This window comes from Cicer arietinum, chromosome 8 (assembly GCF_000331145.2).
Source record: "Cicer arietinum cultivar CDC Frontier isolate Library 1 chromosome 8, Cicar.CDCFrontier_v2.0, whole genome shotgun sequence".
Classification (NCBI taxonomy): Eukaryota; Viridiplantae; Streptophyta; class Magnoliopsida; order Fabales; family Fabaceae; genus Cicer; species Cicer arietinum.
In genome coordinates this window covers 4,572,941-4,596,753 of record NC_021167.2, presented here as the reverse complement: position 1 = coordinate 4,596,753, position 23,813 = coordinate 4,572,941, and the positions used below count along the sequence as shown (strand labels likewise).

At 27.5% G+C, this 23,813-nt stretch overlaps 4 protein-coding genes across 4 annotated transcripts; 1 reads left to right on the top strand and 3 right to left on the bottom strand.

Moving 5' to 3' along the window:
- Positions 1-1,259: 1,259 nt before the first annotated feature.
- On the top strand, positions 1,260-6,198 carry LOC101512475 (uncharacterized). The gene is made up of 12 exons (XM_004511936.4): positions 1,260-1,748; positions 1,844-1,919; positions 2,374-2,446; positions 3,004-3,087; positions 3,408-3,524; positions 3,624-4,061; positions 4,230-4,633; positions 4,882-4,981; positions 5,089-5,148; positions 5,232-5,318; positions 5,520-5,648; positions 5,753-6,198. The coding sequence occupies exons 2-12, from the start codon at positions 1,846-1,848 to the stop codon at positions 6,053-6,055; spliced, it is 1,869 nt and encodes a 622-aa protein (XP_004511993.1). The 5' UTR covers positions 1,260-1,748; positions 1,844-1,845; the 3' UTR covers positions 6,056-6,198.
- A 308-nt stretch (positions 6,199-6,506) lies between these two features.
- Positions 6,507-7,222, bottom strand: LOC101512148 (STS14 protein). The gene has a single exon (XM_012719100.3). The coding sequence runs from the start codon at positions 7,191-7,193 to the stop codon at positions 6,654-6,656; it is 540 nt and encodes a 179-aa protein (XP_012574554.1). The 5' UTR covers positions 7,194-7,222; the 3' UTR covers positions 6,507-6,653.
- Positions 7,223-9,330: 2,108 nt separating this feature from the next.
- On the bottom strand, positions 9,331-12,164 carry LOC105851093 (uncharacterized). The gene is made up of 2 exons (XM_012719101.3): positions 11,480-12,164; positions 9,331-9,503 (listed from the first exon to the last, which is right to left on the bottom strand). The coding sequence occupies exon 1, from the start codon at positions 11,937-11,939 to the stop codon at positions 11,505-11,507; it is 435 nt and encodes a 144-aa protein (XP_012574555.1). The 5' UTR covers positions 11,940-12,164; the 3' UTR covers positions 9,331-9,503; positions 11,480-11,504.
- A 7,218-nt stretch (positions 12,165-19,382) lies between these two features.
- LOC101511835 (uncharacterized) lies at positions 19,383-20,213 on the bottom strand. Its single transcript, XM_004511934.4, has one exon. The coding sequence runs from the start codon at positions 20,138-20,140 to the stop codon at positions 19,637-19,639; it is 504 nt and encodes a 167-aa protein (XP_004511991.1). The 5' UTR covers positions 20,141-20,213; the 3' UTR covers positions 19,383-19,636.
- Positions 20,214-23,813: the final 3,600 nt, after the last annotated feature.

Genomic DNA, 23,813 nt, shown 5'->3' with positions numbered 1-23,813 from the left:
TCCCTACAAGTATAACTTATACACAAAATACATAGGTTATAAATTCATTTCATTTTCGCACTTCAATTTTTAATATGTTAAATATTTTTTTTTTAATTATATTGCATGATACTAAATACACCGATAATATATTAGTATTTCTCTTTAAACTTTGATATTTGAGATTCAAATTATCTCTTACCATTGCAAATTAAAATATTTTTTTATTGGCACGAAATATCATGTCATCAGATGCATGCGATACTATTTTTTAACACAGACTAAAAAACTCAATTTTTAAAAACTTCATTAATTCGATTAAATCCATAAAATTCAACTCATCTAAATTTTTCTTAAAATATAAAAAAGTTCTTACTAACCATGGTTTTTACCTAGTTCTAATTTTAAGCTCCTCTCATGCTTTTTCTTTTTCTTTTTTCTGTTTACACAAGTGTGCATAAAAAAAGAAACTTTATTTGTCAGTAGGGTTATATATATGATGACAATGAGATAGAATTGGCCACCTTACAAGACTCTCATCCTTTTCTTTTGTTGTATTGGTTTTGGAACCAAAAAGGTAAAGCTACATTACTATATTATATTTGTGGATTCTATGACAAACGTTAGTCTCCTTGATACACAAGGACAATATAGGTATCTTCCAACTCATCCCTCAAAAAAAGCCATTTTGACAAAAGGAAACCTCACAAAACCTCTATTCCTTTCAAGTATCCAATGCCCTTTTTCCCTTAACTTTCATCCCTTTTGAGACTAAATCCTTGCTTTTCTTTCTTTCAATCCAGTATTTTGTTACTTAGTCACTTGTTTTCTCATTATTGTTGGTTATATAACAAGTAACACTTTAATCTAATAACACTTTAGGCCTAAAAACTACAATAAAATAAATAAATACAAAATCAATTAACTTTATTACTTAAATACAAAAATAAAAAATCAATGACAACAATGTATATTTTTTACTTAAGGCTTATTAACACTGTATACAGATAGATCCAGTGTACCTAAAAAATAAATGGTACCACGTTATTTACTTAATTACAATCACAACAATGTATCTTTTCAGCTAAGAATAAACAAGTATTCAATTATTGTCCCATTATTTTTTGTCTTCATTAATTTTTGTCAAACCAAATGGCTTAATTTCTAAGTATAATAAAATGGTGGATGCAAAATGAGACAAAAGGGTCACCAACTACCACTTGCTTCCACACGAGAGAAGAGAATGTTGAAAATAAATATGTAGCTATCTTTTTTTTCATAGGTACATACATTTTTCTACTTAACAATTAAGAGTCCAGCCACTATTTAATTTGTTTTTCTCACCTTAGAGTTAGACTTATATTCATTTTTTTATGTTTTGACATTTTGCAAAGTTATTCTATAAAGACTTTGTTCTTGTGTTAAAGCCTTAAAGGCACTCTCCAATAACCCCTTTTCATGCAAAATGCAAAAAGTCTAGTCTTTACAAAGGAAGTAGCAGAATAACAGTAACTGTGAAAAAAACTTGAGGGTGTGAGTCTTCAAAGTGAAGGCTCATTTGGTCAAAATACTTTTCTTTTCTTTTGGACATTTTTGTTCATGTGATAGACATTGTGCATTAGTAGTACATGATCACTTTGAGGGTAGTTCCAGGAAGGAAACTTTTCTTTTCTGAAATGCAAATGGACATGTTATGTGAATTGTGAAGTATTGGTAACTAATTTGGACTATAGAGGCTTTTTTGTGCCATTCATTTGTGAAGTTTCTAGGTAGGGTGGTGAATCTTTTGTTACTTTGTTATTGTTGTTGTTCTATGAATTGTATATGTTTTGTTGTGAATAGCTAAGGTTTTTGTGGCTTTCAGGTATGGGACTTGAAAAGGATGAAGAAAATAAAATGTTGGGTCTTAGATTTACTCCAAGGCACAAGCGTTCAAACAGGTTTCTTTCTTTTTCTTTTATGCTTTAGTTTCTTTCTTTTGTTGCTTGAATTGAGGTTCTTGTTTATGGGACTAGTTTGGCTTAGACTGCATACCAATGTAGCACTGATACTTCATATTGAAAGTGTGTCCTACGTTTGATACGTGTTAACACCAACACAACACCAGAACATTTGATTGTATTTAATCAGTTTTATTTTCTCAAATTTATTTGTCAGCGATTCATAGCTACATACCCATTTGAGCACTTCTGGCATGTTACTGCCTTAATGGTTGAAATTGAAACCTGAGGTTCAGATTCAGACCTCTTATAAAGTGCTAGAATTGGGAATGAAATTTGAGTTACTAAAACTTTAACTTACTAAATTTGAAGCATCTCAATATAGAAAACAATATCAGGGAACTTGCATAAACTTTTTTCACCTTTTCTGAGTTTTCCTTTTTCTATATGGCAGTCTTCCTGATAAGAAAGGAGTTGAGGAGAATAATCCAGATGATGAAGTTGAGGCCTCAGACAGATTGAATATGGTATAATCAATCACTCCATTTTTTCATCATGAAATGATTATCACTTTTTTTATTTTATATAATCTTAAAATTGAAGGTAGTATTCTATACACCAACATTTTAACGTAGCACCGACACTTCAGATTGAAGGGGTGTTTGACGTCCAACACGTGTCAATGTCAGACATCGACACATATGATTACATTAAATTACTATTATTTTTCAAATTATTATTGGTGTCGACATGTCAGTGTCTTGTCAGGCGTTTGTGTCGGTACTTCATAGATTCTTTGGCAAATTGACGCTAAAAAGATTTTTCTTTTCATTTTTTGTCAATTATGCATCATGAGTTCCAAAGGCAACCAGAAATTCAGCAAAAACTATATTTCAAAAGTTTAATAATATTAAATGGATGAAAGCTAATTGCTTTTTTCTTTCTTTCTCAAAGGTATATGATTGATGTCATAAATCCCAACCATAATGTTGGGACATTAATGGTCCATATTGCTATCATTCCTTTTAGTCCCCACACACAACAAGTTTAATTTGGCTCAAGTATGGGTTTGATTTTGTTGTAGGATATGGGCTACGTCACTGAATGTGCTAAAGCAAGGAATAAACAAACACCTTCAAGTGAAGTCCATAGTGCTATGAAGCAAGAGGTACAATACCAAAACTGCTCCTCATAATTTTTTTGGTGCACATTTTACTGCACTCATATTATATTTTATAACCCTTTGGCCTATCTAGTCATGTTATTTTGTTTTTGTTTGTCTTTTTGGTCCATTGCGTTCATCAATATCTAATGACTTTGTGCATCCACCGAGCGTGACTTTTGAACCTCGATACAACTGTTGCACCATAAAGCAGTTGTAGAGGATCCAAACACTTTTTTGGCCATGTTCTTTTTATCATGCTTTTTGTTAGTCTAAGTATTTACTATATGTCAAATTTTTTAAGAAAAGAAATTACATTGTGGCAGATTCTACAACTAGAGAGAAGATTACAAGACCAGTTTGAGGTTAGATGCACATTAGAAAAGGCACTTGGATACAAATCTTCATCACTTGTCCATTCAAATGGAAAGATGATTCCCAAGGTAGTAACAAATTGAATAAACTTAGGAACTATTAACTATACATATAATTGTCATATGCATGCTAGCCTAATTTTTTGTTTTGTTATTTTTGTTATCCAGTCAGCCACAGAATTAATTAAGGAAATTGCAGTGTTAGAGTTAGAAGTTGTGTATTTAGAACAACATCTTCTATCTTTGTACCGAAAAGCTTTCGATCAACAATTATCATCAGCATCTCCATCTACCAAGGAAGAAACTGTAAAACATCCTGCAACAACACCTCAAGTACCATTTGTCAAGCCTTCTATGCCTGAAGCCTTAACCAGAAACCAATGTTCTACACTACAATATAATGATCATGAGCTTGAGACTCTACCAAAGGAACATTGTAGATATGAAGTTCAGACTTCGGCGAAAGAAAAGCACTTAGATGCTGGTGTTTATCGATGTCATTCCTCGTTATCTCAGTGTGCAGCATTTACAAGAACATCTCCTCCAGATGAATCTTTAACCAAATCTCTACGTGCCTGTCATTCGCAACCGTTGTCCATGATGGAGGTAAGTCTAGTCTCATGGAAAATCATTTAATCTGTTTTAATGTAGTTTGAAATTCTGTTTATGTCTATTTCTCATTGCAACTATGTTATCAATCTTAGTTGTTGATATTGATCTGTCTAGAGGCCTTGTTTGCATTTTGAATATCAGTTGATTCTAATTTCTATGCAGTATGTTCAAAGCTCTTCATCAAATATAATCAGTCTTGCTGAACATCTCGGTACCCGAATATCCGATCATGTCCCAGTAGCACCTAATAAACTTTCTGAAGACATGGTAAAATGCATATCAGCTATATACTGCAAACTTGCAGACCCTCCTATGATACATCCTGGCCTTTCATCTCCGAGTTCATCGTTATCGTCAATGAGTGCCTTTTCTGTTGGAGATCAAGGTGATATGTGGAGTCCAATGTTCAAGAATAATTCCTCTTTTGATGTAAGGTTAGACAATCCATTCCATGTTGAATGTCTCAAGGAGTTTAGTGGGCCATACAGCACCATGGTTGAAGTATCATGGATTTATAAAGAGAATCAGAAATCAGGTGATACAAAAAAGTTGCTCCAAAATTACAGGTGAGTTTGTTTCTATAAACAACTTAATTAAGTGCTTAGCATATAACAACATAAGTGTTTTTATGTAAGCTATAAGTTGTTTTCACAAACAATTTTACAAGTGCGTATGCCAATAAATAAGTTCAAATAATTCAATTCAAATATGATTAAGATAATGAAGATCTTTTGTTATAAGTGCATATATAGTTAAGTTGGATTCTTCGGTCTACATGATTTTATTGAGCATGTCCTTTTTTGTGTTGTTTCAGATCACTTATTTCTCAATTAGAAGAAGTAGATCCTGGGAAGTTGGAACATGAGGAGAAGCTAGCTTTCTGGATCAACATACACAATGCTTTGGTGATGCATGTAATAATATTGTTATTATCTTGTCTAAAATGTTTCCCTATAGTATTTTCCCATGCATTTCTCACATTTATTAATAAGATTATAATCTGTTATTTGGTTTCTAACAGGCATTTTTGGCTTATGGCATTCCACAAAACACTATGAAAAGAGTCTTTCTTCTTTTGAAGGTAAAAAAACTTGAGGGAAATAGCTTTAGTCATTAAATTTGATGAAACTCTTAATATTAAGCATATGATTGATATCTTTGCAGGCTGCATATAATGTTGGTGGTTACACAATTAGTGCAGACACAATGCAAAATACTATACTTAAGTGTCGAATGTCTCGCCCCGGACAGGTAAATCCTATAATTCAAACCACTTCCATATAACAAAAACTTCATAAAGAAAAAAGATAAAATTAAGAATATCATTGAAGTGTCACTCAGATATACTTTTAATATATCTTTTCAATATGTGAAGTTTTTTTTCTATAAATAAAATCATATAGACTAGTGTGACTGACATGAGAACATTTTCAAACTTGCTTCCTCTTGTAGTGGCTACGTTTGTTGTTTTCTTCGAAGACAAAATTCAGAACAGGTGATGGACGACAAGCATATGCATTAGAACATCCTGAGCCTCTTTCTCACTTTGCTCTCTGTTCAGGAAACCATTCGGATCCTGCGGTATGCTCCCATTTCACATTACATTTCTAAGATATCCATTGGTGAAAAAATAGAGGTCGTATTGATGCTACAAATTATTGATATTTGTTGCAATACATATATAGGTACGTGTATATACACCAAAGAGAGTGTTTGAAGATTTAGAAGTGGCAAAAGACGAGTACATTCGAGCTACATTAGGTGTACGCAAGGACCAAAAAGTACTTCTACCAAAGCTTGTTGAATCATTCAGCAAGGACTCTGATTTGTGTCCTAGTGGTGTTATGGAGATGATCCTAGAGTCTCTACCTGAATCACTAAGGAAAAGAGTTAAGAAATGTCAAGTTGCAAAATCAAAGAAGTGCATAGAATGGATTCCACATAACTTTAATTTTAGATATCTGATATCTAAGGATGTGTTAAAATGATAGTAGTTGGTAGTGTTGCTTGTTAATGGGGAAACGATTTTACATTGTTTGCTCTATGTTATTCTTTTTGTACAAAGTAAATTCTAGTTGTAACATTTGAGTAAATAATTTGTTGCTATATCAAATTACAATGCGACTTTGTATGTTGTGATTGTCTAACTTGTTGGTCTTGGATGTTTATGTAAAGCATAAATACAAAACAAATGTTATATGACAATCAGAAAAACCAAAATGTAAAGCCTCAGGATTTGAGATCATCAGAATTTAATTCAATAATATTTTAAGTAAATATTGGAAATAAATCAACATTTTATCTTGACTATTCCTCCAAACTCCATAACATTTTAAAAATAAATAAATAAATACAAGATCTGATCTTTAAAGTAATTTATTTGCAAAAAGTCGCACGAAATCCACCTCAATAGTAACAGTCTCATAATAAGAGATAAAGTTAACTAAAATCTTGCTTATATTACCAAATTCACACAATTAATAGCTTACATGCAATTGCCAAAATAACATATTGATCTCTCTCACATTAAAGAAATCTTAATTTATCCTGACATTCTAATTTAAGAAACAAAAAATGCATGCATCATCAAAATGGAGTTTCCCCTACAACATTACCAGGTGGATCATAAAAACAAATAGTCAAACTAGCTTGCTTCTTAACCGTACACGTGGCTTGTGCACACCCAAGTTGTGCCGATTTCCTCCACACAACCTGCGTGTAAACTCCACACTCGTGATTCTCCACGCACGAATTGTTCGCGTGAATGTAAAATTCTTTTTCCTTCACCCACTCCTCCACAGCTTTGCTCGGCGTCACTGAAGCCGCCGCCGAACCAGCCCAAAGCTGGTTACCGCCGTATTTGCTTTCCGTTAAGTTAGCGAAATCGCACCCCATTTTGTTCCTTTGGTAACGGACTAGTAGGCTCGTGTCTTTAGCAAGCTTCTCGCTCCATTCGAGTGGCTCAACACCTACCTCGGCTCTTGCTTTGTTGTGTGAGTCTAAGAACTCTTGAGCTGCTGGTTGAAGCGACGGCTCGGGAGTGGTGGCTGGTCTTGCGCCGTTGGATGAGACAAAGAATATGGCTAGAGCCGCTAGTGAAAATAAAGGGAAAAAATGTACTAACATTTTGACGTGTGACCTTTGAAGTCACGGATGGGGAATTTATTTATAGAGGAAATACCAAGAGGGTGAAGAGGATTTACCAAACTGTCCTTGATTGGGATGTTTCATTGAAACAGTTAGCTTTAAAAGACACTGTCTGTAATTGCCAATTGGGAGCATTCCATTGACATGGAGTGCAAGCTGTACTGCAATTGGATTTGGATAATTCATAACTGATCTTACTCTATGGTGAAGCAGCATCTGGATTTGGATTTGGATAATTAATTGAAATTTTGATGTGCGAAATTAGTTGTAAACCATTTGCTGACCATATAATATTTATTTAGTTAGCTCTATAGAAATTTATTATTTAGTGAATAAATTAAGACCCAAAAATATGGGAGATTGATTTAGAGACTAAATCCTTACAATTATTGACCAACTACTAGTTGGTCTCTAAATTAGTCACAAAACTATTTTAACCACCGAAAAATCAAACTTCAATTAACGTTGGATTTTATGTTAAATAGAAAAAGAGGCATCGATTTATATTATTTCAAATGTTAAATTTGTGTCATCTTTGTATATTTTATTAATTTGAATAATAAATATTCTTTTTAATAAAAAGAAATATATATTTATTATAAAAAAATAACATCAATATAAACAAATTTTATATTAATATATAATAAAAATAAAAAATAATTATTTAAAAAAATCTACATAATAGTTCTATATAAAAAATTGATGAGTTGTGACCGAATATAATACACAATCAATAAATAAATAAAATAATTATATATTTGATCGTTTAATCAAAGATAAGATGATAAATGAATAAAACAAGATTTTTGCATTAATTAAATAGAAAGTATTTTTATTATAAAAAAAAAAGATTTTAAGCTTTATTTAAACAAATTAAACCTTTAACAAACAACACATATACGTCCATAGATTTATTTTGCTGGTTTTTTTTTTTACTGATTTTTTTACCACTTCATTCTTAGTTTTTATAGGGAGCTCGTAAGCAAATTAGTCTATGAAATTATAGATGTCCATCAAATTAGTTTTTAAATTTTTTAAATTGACAAATGCATTATAAAAATTATAAAATATTAATCAAAATAATTTATATATAATTTTTTATCGTTAAAAATTTTGATTTGACATTGTAATTGAATATGTAATTATTCATGTTGATCTCACATCAAAGTGATTTTCCCAAAAATAAATTTGTCGATGAATTAATTATGGACAAAGTAATCCATGTAATATTCAAATTTCATCATTTAGTCCACATTGATATGTGATCGGTATGGATGGGTCAAACATTTAATTAACATACCATATCATAATCTTTAACAATAAAATTTTAAATATAAATTATTTTGATTACTATTTTATAATTTTATTGATGTATTTGTTAATTTATAAAATTCAATGATTAATTTAACATATGTTTATAATTTGAATAATTAATTTTTCTATTCAAGGAATTGGCTTAGAGATTACGATGAAATAACAAATATTAATTTGCAGAATCACTATTGTCGTTAAATTGTCGTTAAAGAATCTTTTATAAAATTGATTTCTAAAAGAAAATATATAAAAAAACAATATAGCATATAATTTCCATCCAAGTTGAAAAAAGATGTATAATTTGAGCAACTTTTTAATTTTTTTTTTCTTTTTTAGATTAGATGTTAATAAATTGTTAGCATAGAAAAAAATAGGAAAAAAAAAAATGAGCCGGTCTAATGGGCAGGGGAAATAAGAATTGTGAATGTGGCATACTACAACCGTATAACCGTTTATGTAAAAAATATACACAATACATTAGAGATAAAGTGAAAATATCATCTTTGCAAAGTAAAACTTGAAGACACTCAATGTCTATAAATTAGAATTGCTTTAATCGGTCTTCATAAATTAAAATTAGTTTTTCACTTTCAATGCTATGAAAAACACAATTAAAAACTATGTGACCAAACCATTCTTCAACAATTTATCGGAATCATAAAGTAGTTTAATTGTTTGGGAGAATTGAATGATATAGAGGTCATAGCTTAAACTCTTAGTGAAATTAACAACTAATTATCAATAATATTAGTTTATTTGAAAATAATAATTTATTTCTTATACCTTTGTGTATTTAATTTTTTTTATAAATAAAATAATTTTATTATTTTTAGTGGGAACAATAGTTAATTTTTTTTTATTGAAAACAATAATTGAGTTTTTAATGAAAAAAATTAAAAAATTATACAAGCAAAATAAAATAAAAAGCCAGTGAAGGCAGCTGCCTCCAATCATCATAAGGTGCATCCGTCGTCCCTGCGTTTCTAAAACATAAGTAATATTTAAAACAAAAATATGATAATTATTATACTAATTATTTCTAAATATGGGAGAGTTTTTTTTTATTCTCTCTTCTTTATCAAGTATTTGTTTAGTTGATGGGTTTTAATTCTTCAGAGTTTAATCTCGTAACTATTTTTTTATTTCATTTGATAAAAAAAAAAAAAAATCTTTCATGTTTCAAATATCTATTCTTAAATCTTAATTCATTGATGTGCCTTTTCAAATTCTAAAACCCACAAGCACCCCCTTTCCTTAACTTTTCATCCGTCTCTTACAAAAATTTACTATTAAATTATTCATCTAATTATTCGAAACTTACAAAATTTACATTATCATCTCAAAATTCTCAAACTTTCGAAATATAAAAAGTGGCTTTTTTTGACATTTTTGAAACTTTTGATAAACACAAGTTTCAAAACATAATTTTCCAATATATTTTGACATTTTCGAAACTTTCGATAAATCTGAAAATTTTAAAATGTATTTTTCCAGAACTGATAAAAAATTTCGAAACTTTTGAACAAGTTGAAATCTTCGAAACATAATTTCTCAGATTTTCGAAGGTTTCTATTAATTCAAAACTTTTGAAGTATAAATTTCGATAAAACAACAAAATGTTCGAAACTTTCGAAATAGAAATTTTCAGAATTTTTGAAATTTTCGAACAATTTAAAATTTTCGAAATAGGAAAAATTTGAAACTTTCCAGATTTAAAAACTTTCGAAACTTTCCAAATTTTCGAAATGTAATCCTTATTTCAAAAATTTGAGACTTCCAAAATTGGTCAAAATTTTTAGAGTTATCTAGTTCGGAAGTTATAAATAGTTCGAAAGTTTCGAAAATCCTAAAATTTGTCATTTCGAATTTTTCAAAACTTTCGAATATAAGTTTAAAAGGTAAAATTGTATTTTTATATAAATTAGAGGGTGACAGCTTTAAATGAAGGTGAGTGGTAAAAAACTCAATTTTTTTTTTTTGTGTATTTCTAAATTCTAACTCTCTCTTGAAGCACAAAAGGTGGGATCTGGGCCCAAATCAGAATTAAAGTCTTGATTGATCAAGAAAAAGCGAGGACAGAAAAAATGTGCATATTTATTAAAATTGATGTAGGTCAATATATATATATATATATAAAAGAAAAAGGTTAGCAAGCATATCTATGATTTAATAAAAAGTACAAAAGTTAATAATAATAATAATAATAAAATATTATTTATATTTATTTATTTAAGGGGATAGTTTTGGTAAGTTTATTGAACTTTTCGATTGCATGACCTTCAACAAAACCCTGAATTTGTCTATCTATTTTTAAAAACATGAAATGTCCTAGCTAGGTGTGACTTAGACTAAGTCATGGATCCTTGTTAACCTTGTTGTTCACTGAACTATTCCCACCTCCGATGACAATTGCAATGTTGCATAAAAGAAAAACAAATCCCCAATATGAATTTAAAGACATACTCCCATTCCAACCAAGCAAAAAATACCACTACTTACTTTCATTTCACATTGATATATAGAAACAAGTGGTATCATGAGTTAAATGTGTAGAATGTTTATACCAAATACATAAACACCCCTTCTATGCTCCTATTTTAGATTAATTTTGCAAGTCCGTTTGGCTGCATTTTTCCTTATTGAAGATAATTTATTTTCAATCTTCAACGTGGTCAATACAATTAAAAACACACGGTGGCGAATTTTCTGAATAAAACAAAAACAAAACAAAAACAAACCAACCATGTGGGAATAATTAGCTGCATTTCATTTCACTATTCTCAGGAATACTACTCATTTACACTCACTTCGGTTCTTAATTCGCCAGCTCATTAAAATTAAATACACCTATTCCAAGGTCCCACTCATATGAATCAAATTAAATGAATTAAAAACCAAAAAGGAAAAAAATAAATAAATAACAAAAACGGAAACCATTAAAATTAACTTACACGATAAACTCTGTAACCGTTACCGTTATCGGTGTGCAGTTGCAAGTGCGGAACTAACTTTAACGGCTAGATCACAGAGAAGAGGAAGTGATAAAGGGAAATTAGAATGCGAGATCGGGACGAGGAAGTAAATTCGACCAGGTAAAAGCTCCTCTTCATCGGGAACGCGTGGCATGCACGTGCCGATGCACATTGACTCTGCGTTTGATATGTAATAGCAATTGGTGTTGTTGTTACTGTTCTCCGAAACGACGACGTTTGCAGGTATTGGTTGATTATACTCCTTGATCGAACCAGTTGAAATGTTCATTAGCATAATCGACGAAGGTCTTCGAAAAGATTCCGATGAAAGTGATGGTGGTGGAGCAACAGAAACACCAACACCAACACCGCCTTTCACATTACCGCCTCTAGTTGTTGTTATCCTTTTCACATTGTGACAAGACGCGCACACGCCCATAGCAGTTTTCCTTTTCTAACTTTCTCTATTTTTTTGGATTGGTTTTGTGATTTCTTTCACTACTTATACTTTTTTTTTTTTTTAAAGAAAAAAGAAAAAAAGAAAGGAAAAGAAGTTGGTGAATTATGGATCTGGTTTTGTAGAAGGAAGGATGGGTGATTAGTATGATGTGATGATAATGTGAAATGTAATCACATAAATTTAGCCATTTGACTTTGACCTGTGCGCGTGCAATTGGGAAAAAGACAATCAAAAGCGACTTCACTTGGGAATATTATATCCTTCAATGCAATGTCACTATTTCACAAATAAAAAATAAACAAATGGATAATAAAAGCTAATTTAATTATTTTTAAAGTTTTTTCGTCATGCACCGATAATATAAATTTAATAATGCCAACCCACTCTTACTATTAATGTAATTAAAAAATAATTATATTAAAAATGGAATATTATATCCTTCAATGCAATGTCACTATTTCACAAATAAAAAATAAACAAATGGATAATAAAAGCTAATTTAATTATTTTTAAAGTTTTTTCGTCATGCACCGATAATATAAATTTAATAATGCCAACCCACTCTTACTATTAATGTAATTAAAAAATAATTATATTAAAAATCAAATATATTTAATAATTATAATTTATAAATTATATAAAAAATTACATTAATAATTATATTTAAGATTAATTATGATTAGTATTTTTTTTAGTTTTATGCGAGTAATTTTTTTATCCTTACTATTCTTCCATTTCTTTTTAAGGATGATTATAAAAAATTTGTTGCTATTTAACTATCGTGTTTTAGTTTAATGTAACATTAAATAATTCTTTTTAAAGGACAAAATGATTTTAAAAAAACTTTAAAGAATATTTTTATCATAAATATAAATTTTAAAATACATTTATAATTTAAATATTATTTTATCCTTTTATCTTTATTAAAAATGCAATTAATAATCATATTAGTATATGTAAAAATATTTAATGTCAAACTTACTTTAGTAAAATGCTTTTAAACTAACACGTTAAATAAACTTCATTAATCTTTGTGATTTTTTATTTTTCTTCTTATATATAGATTTTAATAGAGATTAAAAATTAAATTTTGTATTGTTAATAAAATCTTTAAATATTTATTGTAGTGAAATAAATACTTCTAATGTCTATTCTATTTGGAAATAACTGTCTTAAAATAAATAACACTTTTAATTTTTAATATATCTTTTTTTAATTTTACTCTTTAATTATTATTACTTACACCACTTTCCATTTAATATTTTCTAATTTGCATTAATATACTTTAAAAGTTACAAAGTTTATTAATTGTGTGGTGTATGTAAAAAACTTTAAAACGCAAAACCTTTTTCATAGTCGCACAGTAAGAGTATCACATTGTAAAAGAAAAATTATATTTTCTGGTATGAATATCATTTTTAAATTTTTAATACAATATAAATTATTATGTTTTTCCAATTATATCCTACTGCGTGTATTCTCAACCTATGATTATTTTACTTTTATAATAATAGTGAACATCATAATATTTCTCAAGAATAATTTAATAAAGTTATATATCATTTTCTTTCTTTTATTTATGGTATTTTTAAATATATGAGCAAATGTAACACTTTTTTTTTGTGAACATCAAATGTAACATTTATTTTCAATCCTAAGTATAAACAAATTTACAATTTTTAAAAGCAGTAGTTTTTGCTAAAATGACTTTTATACTCTTTTATATTTGCTAAAATTAAAATGCAAATTTATCTTAAATATTTAATATTTATTTTATTTTAGCAATAAATTTACTCCTTGACTATGATTTTTTTTTTTTGCTTTTATGTATCTGATGAGATGGAGTATGCCATAAGATAAGAGATAAAGAATCAAATTTTGTTTTTTTTTTTTGTTGAAACCCACAAAATTAAATAAATATAGTTTTATGAAAATATTATTATTCTATTAGTTTAAAAATAAAAACAATTTAAATATTATAAATTTATAATGTAATTATATAGTAATAATTTTAATAATAGTGATTGTTATACGAGTGAAGGATGATTGTTTGAGTGATAATCAATGAACAAATGTGACTATAATAGTTAAATGATAGTCGACGATCTTTTGAGTGAAGGTTAGAGTGATTTTGAAATTATCATTTTTTATTTATTTAATATTAATACTCAATAAATAAATATAATTTACTTACAAAAAGTTTAATTGTAAGTTTATATTTTGACACCAACTATTATTATTTATGTCCATCTTAATTATTTCACTTTAAAAATATACTCACATAATATTAACTATGTAAATTTGTTGTTTACAATAAGTAATGTATATAATATTGGTAAAAAAATTAATGTATTTTTTATAAATTTATTTTGATGTGTTTTATACAATAGTATAATGTTTTGTTCTTTACATTTTTAAAATGAAAAACATAGCAATGAATTTGATGAATTAATAATCTTTTTTATCTAATCTGCTAATTAGATCACACAAAAAGAGGGTGCTTCTTCTGGCCATATGCTAAGATCACTCTCATTAACTGGGAGGGACAAAAAAATGTCCTGTGATCCATCTATAATGCTGTTTTTAACATCTTTAGCATATAAAGAAAATATCAAAATATAAATAGGAGTCTATTCTTATTCTTCGGATAATGAGTTTTTAATATATCATTCTTATTTTCATGAAATTTATGTATTAAAATAGTTATAATGAATTTAATTCTAGAACATTGATAATGCAAGTATGTCTTACCTAATTTTATTATATTTTTTTCGAAAAAAGCAAAGAAAACCTTTCATTCATGATTCAACAAAGAAAAAAGGCACTAGCACAAGTTGTGGGAAGATACAATAACTCCAGTCCAAATCTCTACAAGGTAACAGCAAGACAGAATACAACTAGAGAGACTAAATTAGACAATACACATCCAGTATCTTAACTTTGGGGGGACTGGGAGTGGCAAATTGATCACAATTCTTATTATCGATACAATTTTTATATTATATCTTTTTATATTTCTGTGTCATTAATCTACCTTTTTTTTTTTTTTTCATTTAAGTCTTTAATCATTAAAAATTTGTACAAAAATATACTTTTTTTCTTCTTTTGAATTCTTTTTCTTCATAATGTTCAATTGTTTGATTGTAGACAAACATTTGATAAAAGAAGATACATGATGAGATACATCGAAACAAAATCTCAAAAAGATTATAAACCAAACTATATTAGAAATACTTGAAACAACATTATTAATTTGATCTGGAATTTTATCTTGATTCCATAAGAAGATGAGGCTTTTGTCTTCTGATTATGAAGAAAATTAGTAACGATTGATAATATTTTTGTGCTAAAACTACGGTAAGGTTCGGCATGATTTGAATTTTGAGAACTCGAATAATTTATGATATTTGAAAAGGAAAAATATTGAATACATCTCTTTCATTTTATTATTATCAAATGTGCAACATGTGTTTACAAAATATACTCATATGCGAGTCGTGTTGACAAACTTAGCCACCTTATAAGATAACTAACACATTTAATAACTCACTACATAGATAATAGTTGGAAAATATATTTAGGCTTATTTTCTATTATTTGACTTTTTTCATAATTTTTTTTGTGGTTATTACTATTTAAATTTAAAATGTATTTACAATATACTTATTAGAGATTAGGTTAAATTACTCTTTTAATCTCTCAATTTATTTTTTAGTTTTATTTTAGTCTTTTAATTATTTTTGTTTCCTTTTAGTACCTTAACTACATTTTTGTTAGTCAGTTGGTTATTTTCATTAAAATTTATAAAAAAAGATATTATTTTTTTCATGTTCTTCAACTCATTATCTTCAAATCTATAAACTCATAAAATATCTGAATTTTTTCAATATAAATATCTAAAAAATTTATCAAATCTATGACTTTCAAAAATAACATTTCAAATCTATAACTCGAACCTAGAAAATTTATGACATTTCAAACTCATAAAAATTTCATTTTTTTTGTTAATTGACAAAGGATTCTAAATAAAAAGTCTAGTTACTCTTCACCAATATAAGATTTCATAGTCTTCATTGATTTGATGTCATCTACGTCTCTTTTGAGTTTGAAATATTTAAATGTGAACATATTTTTTTTTCTTCTAGATTTGAGGTTGAGTTTAAAGATAATGAGTTTGATGAATTTTTAAATAAAAAATGGTGATAAATTTATATGTTTTAACGATCTGGATGATAATTTTATTAACTTTTATTTAAAAAGTTTCTTAAAAGAAAATTAAACAATAGATTTGTTGATTTATATGAGAATTCTAAATAAGAAGAATGAATTTAAGAATTTTTTAATCTTTCCAAGTTTTAAATTTTGTAGATTTGATAATTTATGGATTTTAAGTTCATAAGTTGACGATTTGTTTGAGTTTTTAGATTGAATGGGATAAAGAAAAATACTAAATTTATAAATTTGAAGATAGGTGGAATGAAATAGATGACAAAATTTAATATTTTTAAATATAAATTATCGAAAATGACAAATTTAATTAAGAAAATATATTTATAAAATCAAAATAAAAAAATAATTTAAAAAAATTAGAAAATAAATTAATAGCTTAAGAGAATAATTTAGTCTAGAAATTAAATTTGATTTGGCATCCCATTCCCCATCTAGTGGAATCACTTATTAATCATCAGTAATCACATCGCAACAGCTGTAAAATGATAGGTGATCCATACACTAAACCTGACATATTAATTAGTATCAGCCTAATATGACTAGTATGTACTACTAGTAATAAGTGTGAAATGGCTTTACTACTAACCTAATACTGAACAACAAATTTAATAAATAAATAATTAATAAAAACTAAAACTACATCTGTCAATAAAAATGTACTTGTAGTCTTGTACGATACTTCTTTTATAATTTTTATAAACCAAAATTGAATTGAAATTAAATTAATAAAAATTGATGTATTTAATTTATAATAGAAAATTAAATATGTAAAATTTTATTGATTAAATTTTAATTTAATTATTTTTTATAAAAAACTGAATAGAATATATAATTATTATTATAACTGTTGATATATACTATCTAACATAAACTTTTGGATTTTTTTTCTACATATATCTTCTTTAAAAACAATTTAAATACTTCAATCTAAAACTAATTTAAAAAATAGTATATTTTTTAGACCTTTAGAAGATTGTAAAATGGAGATGTGATCATGTAAATTATATTATGTTTATTTTTAACAAATAAAAAATATATTAAATTAATAGATAAAATATAATAAAAAAAATTAATTTACATTAATAAAATTCAATACATTACATTGAATTTTAATTAATCATAATAATAAATTTAATTATTGTACAGATTTAAGTATAAAGGCCGAATCTGAATTTCAATAAAGTTATTCATTGCAAAAAAATATTGAAAAACAATCAGCCACACAATTGGGTAACTAACATATTCATTTACACTTATGTGCATTTATTTAATTATATATAATTTTTATATTTCTTATATTTACTTTAACATATTTCTTACTTACCATATTTGTTGAAGACTATAAAGTTTTAACACAACGTTTTAGAAGAAGAGATAGATATATCTTCTACATATATGTCTTTCTATATTGTTATCTTATTGTAGAAAAATATCATACAAATAAATTCACACTTTATTTTTTGTATATTAATTTTAAAGTGGAGTAATTTAGAAATTCTATTCTCAAAAGAGGATATTGGAAAGAAAAAATATCCTAAACTTTTTATCTAATTAGTATATATGATAAAGACTCCGATGAGGTATATATGTTGAAAATGCTTGGGAGGCACAGTGATTAGTAATATGGTACCAAATTTACCAAAACATCATATTATGAATGTGACCTCATACTCACTATTATTCAGCCATTCCCATTAGATAAATCGACGCCCCTTTACACAATTCAAATGAATTCGAGCAATTAACCTCTTTGCTAGCAATTGCAAATTTATTTGAAATGAGTCTGTTTTGTGTCTAGTACGTTTGGGTGGATGTGATGTGAGGACCCATGTACAATATTCGTTAGTCATTAGAAGCCAACATTGAACTGATTCGTTTGTACATTATTATTACAGTACTATATATATACATATACAGGCTTGTTACAGCTGTAAACAAACAATAACAATACCTTCACAATCACACAACCACTCACTCACTCACTCACCTAAACCCAGTGCCCATTCTTTACTCGTTTTGTTGCGTTGGGTCATTCAATGCCAAATCCAGCGCCACTCTTTCACACATTTTTGGTATCATCGTTTTACATAAACCAAATCATGTCTTTTCTTTACCTTAACCAACCAACATTTCTTTTTCATTTCCTATCATCATCTTTTAAATTATTATCACATAATTAATTATTTAGACTCAGATCCAAAGGTAAATAACGTTTTAATTTCTTTTTCAAAAGCAAAAGGAGTAAGAATATGTTGAAGATGGCACAAGATATGCAAATAGTCTAACAAGTTACTTCAACCCAAAACAAAATCAAACCATATCCTAATCAAAATAAGCAAAATATATATGACACCTCAAACAAAATAACGTTTTAATATACCTTGTGGATAAGGATAAGGTAATGTTTATCGACGCATCCTATATCATTATAAAGATTTTGCTTGGTACCCTCGAATATTGTTATATCTGAATTATGTTCAGCTGTTTTTATATTCCCCTCGTGCTAGGTTGATTTTATCCTTCTACTCATATACATACAATTGGCGCATCTCAAGCAGTCTTTTTCTTACACTAAATATAAATTTTCTATCAACTTATCTTATATATCTAAGTAAATATTATAATTACATGTTACACGACAATTACCGTTATTAATTCTCATTACTAGTAACTATATTTGATCCATACGTCAGATATGTTTACACTTTTTTAAATTGACCAACTCATTTAAAAAGTAAAATAAATCATATTAATTTCTTGTAAATATAGTTCAGTTGATTCATTAATATCCATGAATTTGAATCTAAACTTTTTCATTTTTTCTATAAGTATGCGAGTCTAGTCGTAGACTATTTATAAAAAATAAATAATATCAATAAAAGTAAATAATATCAATAATTCATATAAATGAAACAATTGTTAATATAACATGAATATATGCGTAACAAATTGTACTCGTTAAAATATCAACTACTATTTTCTTACTTTGCTAACTATGCCCACTTTAGAATAGTCATGATTATGTTGGACGCTTACGCTACTATTCTTGGTTAATTCGTTCAATGTCCAAATTCAAATAATTTCAAAGGATATATTTTTGATTTTATTTATAAATTAAAATTGATGTATATTTAATTCAAAATTTACTTAATATATATCAATTTCATTGATTACTTTTTTTAATAAATAAGATTGAAGATAATGCAATATTACTATCAAGAATAAAAAAGGAGACAAGATAACACAATATTCAGATAGGAATTTGGTTTAACTAAGTCCTGAGAGTAATTAGACCAAAAACTATTCAAAGAATCTAATTAATCTCTTCCTTGTTCCCTAAAGGCTAAAACACCTCCTCATCAAAAAAATTAATATTTTTTTTTCTAAATTACTAATATCTACAATGATATAAAATCACCGTCGAATTTTCTCTTCCGAAACTACCCCTACTCAGGTATCGAACTCAATAATGCTGCAAACTTCCCTAAACCAGCACCACCGCCGGCGGCGGTGGTTCTTCCTCTTCTCGATCTATGTACAGTACCACCGGAAGCTACGTTAGCCGGAGCAACACGTTTAGAGTCAAACTCACCGGAGAACAGAATCTGTTTCCGGCGGGAACCACATTTATTGGCGGCGGAGCTTTTCATAAGAGCGGAACTAGCTTTAACGGCCAATGCAGCCATTTCTTGAGGCTGTAACGGTTGCCTCAACCAACTCAACGGAAGAGCAAAATAAAGCTGCCCTGGTTGCAACACTTGGTGTTCGTCGACGGCGGTAACGACGTCGTCGAAATCCATTTCGTCGGAGTTACAAATAAAGCACGAAGGATGTTCTAGCAATAGGTAAGAAACTTTAACAGGATACGAAAACTCTTGTAACCTTCCGTCTTGTAAAACGAGTTTGGCTGTTGCAACACGAGTTGAATCGGAGGAGGTGCAATTCCCCATTAATTTAATTTTTGACTCAGTGAGTCTGGTGAGTTTTGACTCGGTAGAAATTTTAGAAGAGTTATTAGTTGGAGAAGAGAGGAATGTGGGGAAGACAATATATATAGCAAAGGGTTTTTGGAATTGAAATTGTACACTTTTGCCACGTTGGATTTTTAATTTATTTTTAATTTAATTAATTAGAAGTAGCGGGAATGGCTTTCCAGGCTGTAAGTTGTTGTTGACAGGTTGTACTATTTGTTAGCGTTTAGTGTGAGAAAACTGACCCTATTTTCGATATTCTGTTTATATATTTACGGTTCCTGCCACTAGGTTTTTTGTACCAATTGTTACTGTGACTTTGGATTTGCTGGGTCACTGATAGTACACAGTTAATAGCGGTAGTAAATCCAAATTTGGTCTATTACTTTAGCACAATGTGAATTTGACCAAAACAAATTACTATTACTACTGCTACATTTTGATTAGGAAGCTTTAATAAAATCATTGGTGAACCCAATTATTCAAACATGGACTTAATCATTGGAGGGTGAAATCAAGAAATGTTGAAGGCATAAGCAAATCACGTGAAGGAGTAATTGAGATTTTTTTATTTTATATTTTAAGTTATAGGAGTAATTAATTGACTGGATTCAATTTTAAAGATTTACATACTGGCAATCAATTTTGCCACAGTACCAATTTCTTCCAAGAGATGGAAATGAAATTCTAAACTCAAAGGACACTACTCCGGTTATTGTGGATTCTTTCTCTTTAATATAATAATTTCAAAATATGATATTCTAGATTTTTTTCTTTTCAAAAAAAGGATATAATTAAAAAATAAATCTTAAATTTAACCTGTCAGAATTCTAGATCATCATAAAATTATATTCGCGGACTAAATATATGAATAGTATTTATTTTTCAATAGCACGCCAATATTGTATATGACAATGGATTAATTTTGGTGAGCATGACAATGGATGAATCTTATCTAAAAAATAGCGAATCATTCTTAAAAAAAAGTTTAATGGCAATGCGAAATAAAATATAACTATGCGTCTTGTTTTCCATCGTTTACTTTTCTTCTAACACGTGAAAGTCTCTGTTTCTCACGCCTTGTTTGTATATATATAAATGCATAGTTACTTTTAAATAATTGAATTGAACACATTCTAAATGATCCTTTTATTTTTCATAATGACGATGAGTTGCCTATGAAAATGATGATGAGTGTCCTGATTTTAATGTCTCCTTTATGATGTGTTTGGTTGAATTTTTCCTGTTTCAATCATTTAACCAAATAAACCATAAAGTGAGAGGTACCGTTTTTTAAATATTGCAAATACTACTTAAATAAAGTCAATATTTATTTGAATAAAGTTAAAATCTACTAAATAATAAGTTAGACAATTTAAATATATTATTATAAAAAAATTGAAATAAAATATTATATAAAATTAAATTAGTTTAAATAATATTAATCTCTAAAACTATTGTTTATTTGTCTATTTAAAAATATAGTTACTTTTATAACATTAATAATTCATTTGTTTATTTAAAAATATATTTAATTAATTAAAAATATTAATATTAAATAGAATTTTAAATAAATTAATAGTAAATATTGGAGTTTTATAAGGGTTAGACTAAGGAATAAAAAATCTATAATAAGCAAGAGTTATACTTGTAAAATAAAAGCATATAAAACCACCACTTAGCGTTTTCATATTGTGATTAAGCGTGTTCATATCTAAAGTCAATCTAAATAAAAATAGCAAATTAGTATCCAAAAATAAACTGAAATAGATGAATGTTTTGGACATATTTGAATCTACTTTTATGAAAAAGTTAAAATCAAATTTTAAATTTCCTTTTTAGAATTAAATTACAGAATTTGTTTTTTCAATGAAATATTATAATAATTTATCATTTATTTATATTTAGTCATATTTAATTTTATATGAAATATTATATTAATCTATTATTTTTTGATCATACTTAATATTTGTAGTAGTTTGATGTAATTTTTTTAGATAGCACGGTAAATATCATCAAAACATAAAATACATCTTTTATTTTTAAACCGAACATCGCAGATTTTTTCAAATATATCTTTTTTTTAAATATACTAAATTACTACATTCTAAATAAATAATACCAAATTAAAATTAAAAGAAAAGTCTTTAAAATATTTTAGATAAGAAATACGATCATTTAATAGTAAAAAAATGACATTTTAATATTATTTTTTTATAGTATGCTAATTTGATATATTTTAAAAAATATATATACTTAAAAAAAATCCGAATATCACATCTATTTTAATATTGATAATAAATTACCTAAAAACGTTTCAAAGTGAATCACGAATACCTAAAAATACTTATTTTTATTATATTTGAGTGTGGAATAATAGAGTGAAGAGCTATAGCATGATTGGATGTAAAAAAGAAAGTACATGGAGAGCTCCAAAGAGGACGTGGCGAGTAATGAAGTCCGTTGTGCTTTGGTGCAAGGTAGAGGGGAAGCCACGTACGTGGAAATAAAAAAGCATTGGAAAACGTGACAGAATGAACAAATAATAGAAGAAAATGGCCAAAAATATATTTAATGATTTAAATATTATGATTAATTGATAGCTTTTGAGTACAAAAAGCGGATATTGACCCGTACTTTAAGAACTTATATACTCAATATTAAGTTTTGAGTAAAATTGTAGTGTGAATTTATTTGTATAGTCGATCTTAATTTAATGCGATAATTTCTTAAACTCTCATAGGTAAACAACAAACATTATTAGATTAGTGTTGTGTACAAAGAGATGTATAAGTGACAAATATCAAATATCAAATTATATTTTATAATACGAATTCGAAATTTCACTCTTTCATGTGAATACCTTATTGTATTTTATCTCTCATTTATAATTTTTTTAATACTTATTCAAAATAAATAAAAATAAAAATAATATTAAAAGAAAAGTTTGTATATTTAATTAAAAATAAAATTAAATATATCCATTTTTTATTTTAAAATAATACTTTTTATGTGTCACAATAATTGACCGACTTGTTTATTAAAAAAATAATTTGTTTTAAGATGAACAACTCTTTTAATTTTTAATTCTTTCAATTATATTATTTAATTAATATTATTTATATTATTTTAAATGTAATATGTATGATTCTGTATGTATAACATTAATTCAAAATTTAAAAAAAATAATAATATATTTTTCATTATACACTTTTATTAATATTCGATGAAGTAAATCAACCTTTCACATTTATCTATCGAACTCGAAGCCATAAAAGCCGTCATTTGTTTTGATTAACATAAAATGTTTGCACCTTGACATTAAATAAGTAATTTCTATAAAACGTAATTAGAACACAACAAGGCAACAAAGTAAGGAATCAAAGCTAGAGAAAAGCAAACACCCCACTAGCTAAAAAAATTAGAGTACGTACCCATTGTTTTCTCCTTTCATCGCACACATTTATGTCTATAATATAATTAAGAAAGTCTTCTCTACGAAGTAAGGGAAAGGTAGGTGTAAAAAATATAAAGGTAAGGGAAAGGTACGTTAGTGCAATTTTTTTTGTGGGGTTCATAGTGCAGGTGCAGGGAAGGTGGGGGACTGAACTGAAGTTAAACCTTTTTAAATTGAAAAATAATAAATTATTTC

Coding starts and splice junctions, on each gene's coding strand:
- LOC101512475 (XM_004511936.4), top strand. CDS start 1,846: ATGGGACTTGAAAAGGATGAAGAAAATAAAATGTTGGGTCTTAGATTT. Junction 4,982..5,088: donor ACAATGCTTTGGTGATGCAT/GTAATAATATTG, acceptor GGTTTCTAACAG/GCATTTTTGGCTTATGGCAT. Junction 5,319..5,519: donor GAATGTCTCGCCCCGGACAG/GTAAATCCTATA, acceptor TTCCTCTTGTAG/TGGCTACGTTTGTTGTTTTC.
- LOC101512148 (XM_012719100.3), bottom strand. CDS start 7,193: ATGTTAGTACATTTTTTCCCTTTATTTTCACTAGCGGCTCTAGCCATA.
- LOC105851093 (XM_012719101.3), bottom strand. CDS start 11,939: ATGGGCGTGTGCGCGTCTTGTCACAATGTGAAAAGGATAACAACAACT.
- LOC101511835 (XM_004511934.4), bottom strand. CDS start 20,140: ATGGGGAATTGCACCTCCTCCGATTCAACTCGTGTTGCAACAGCCAAA.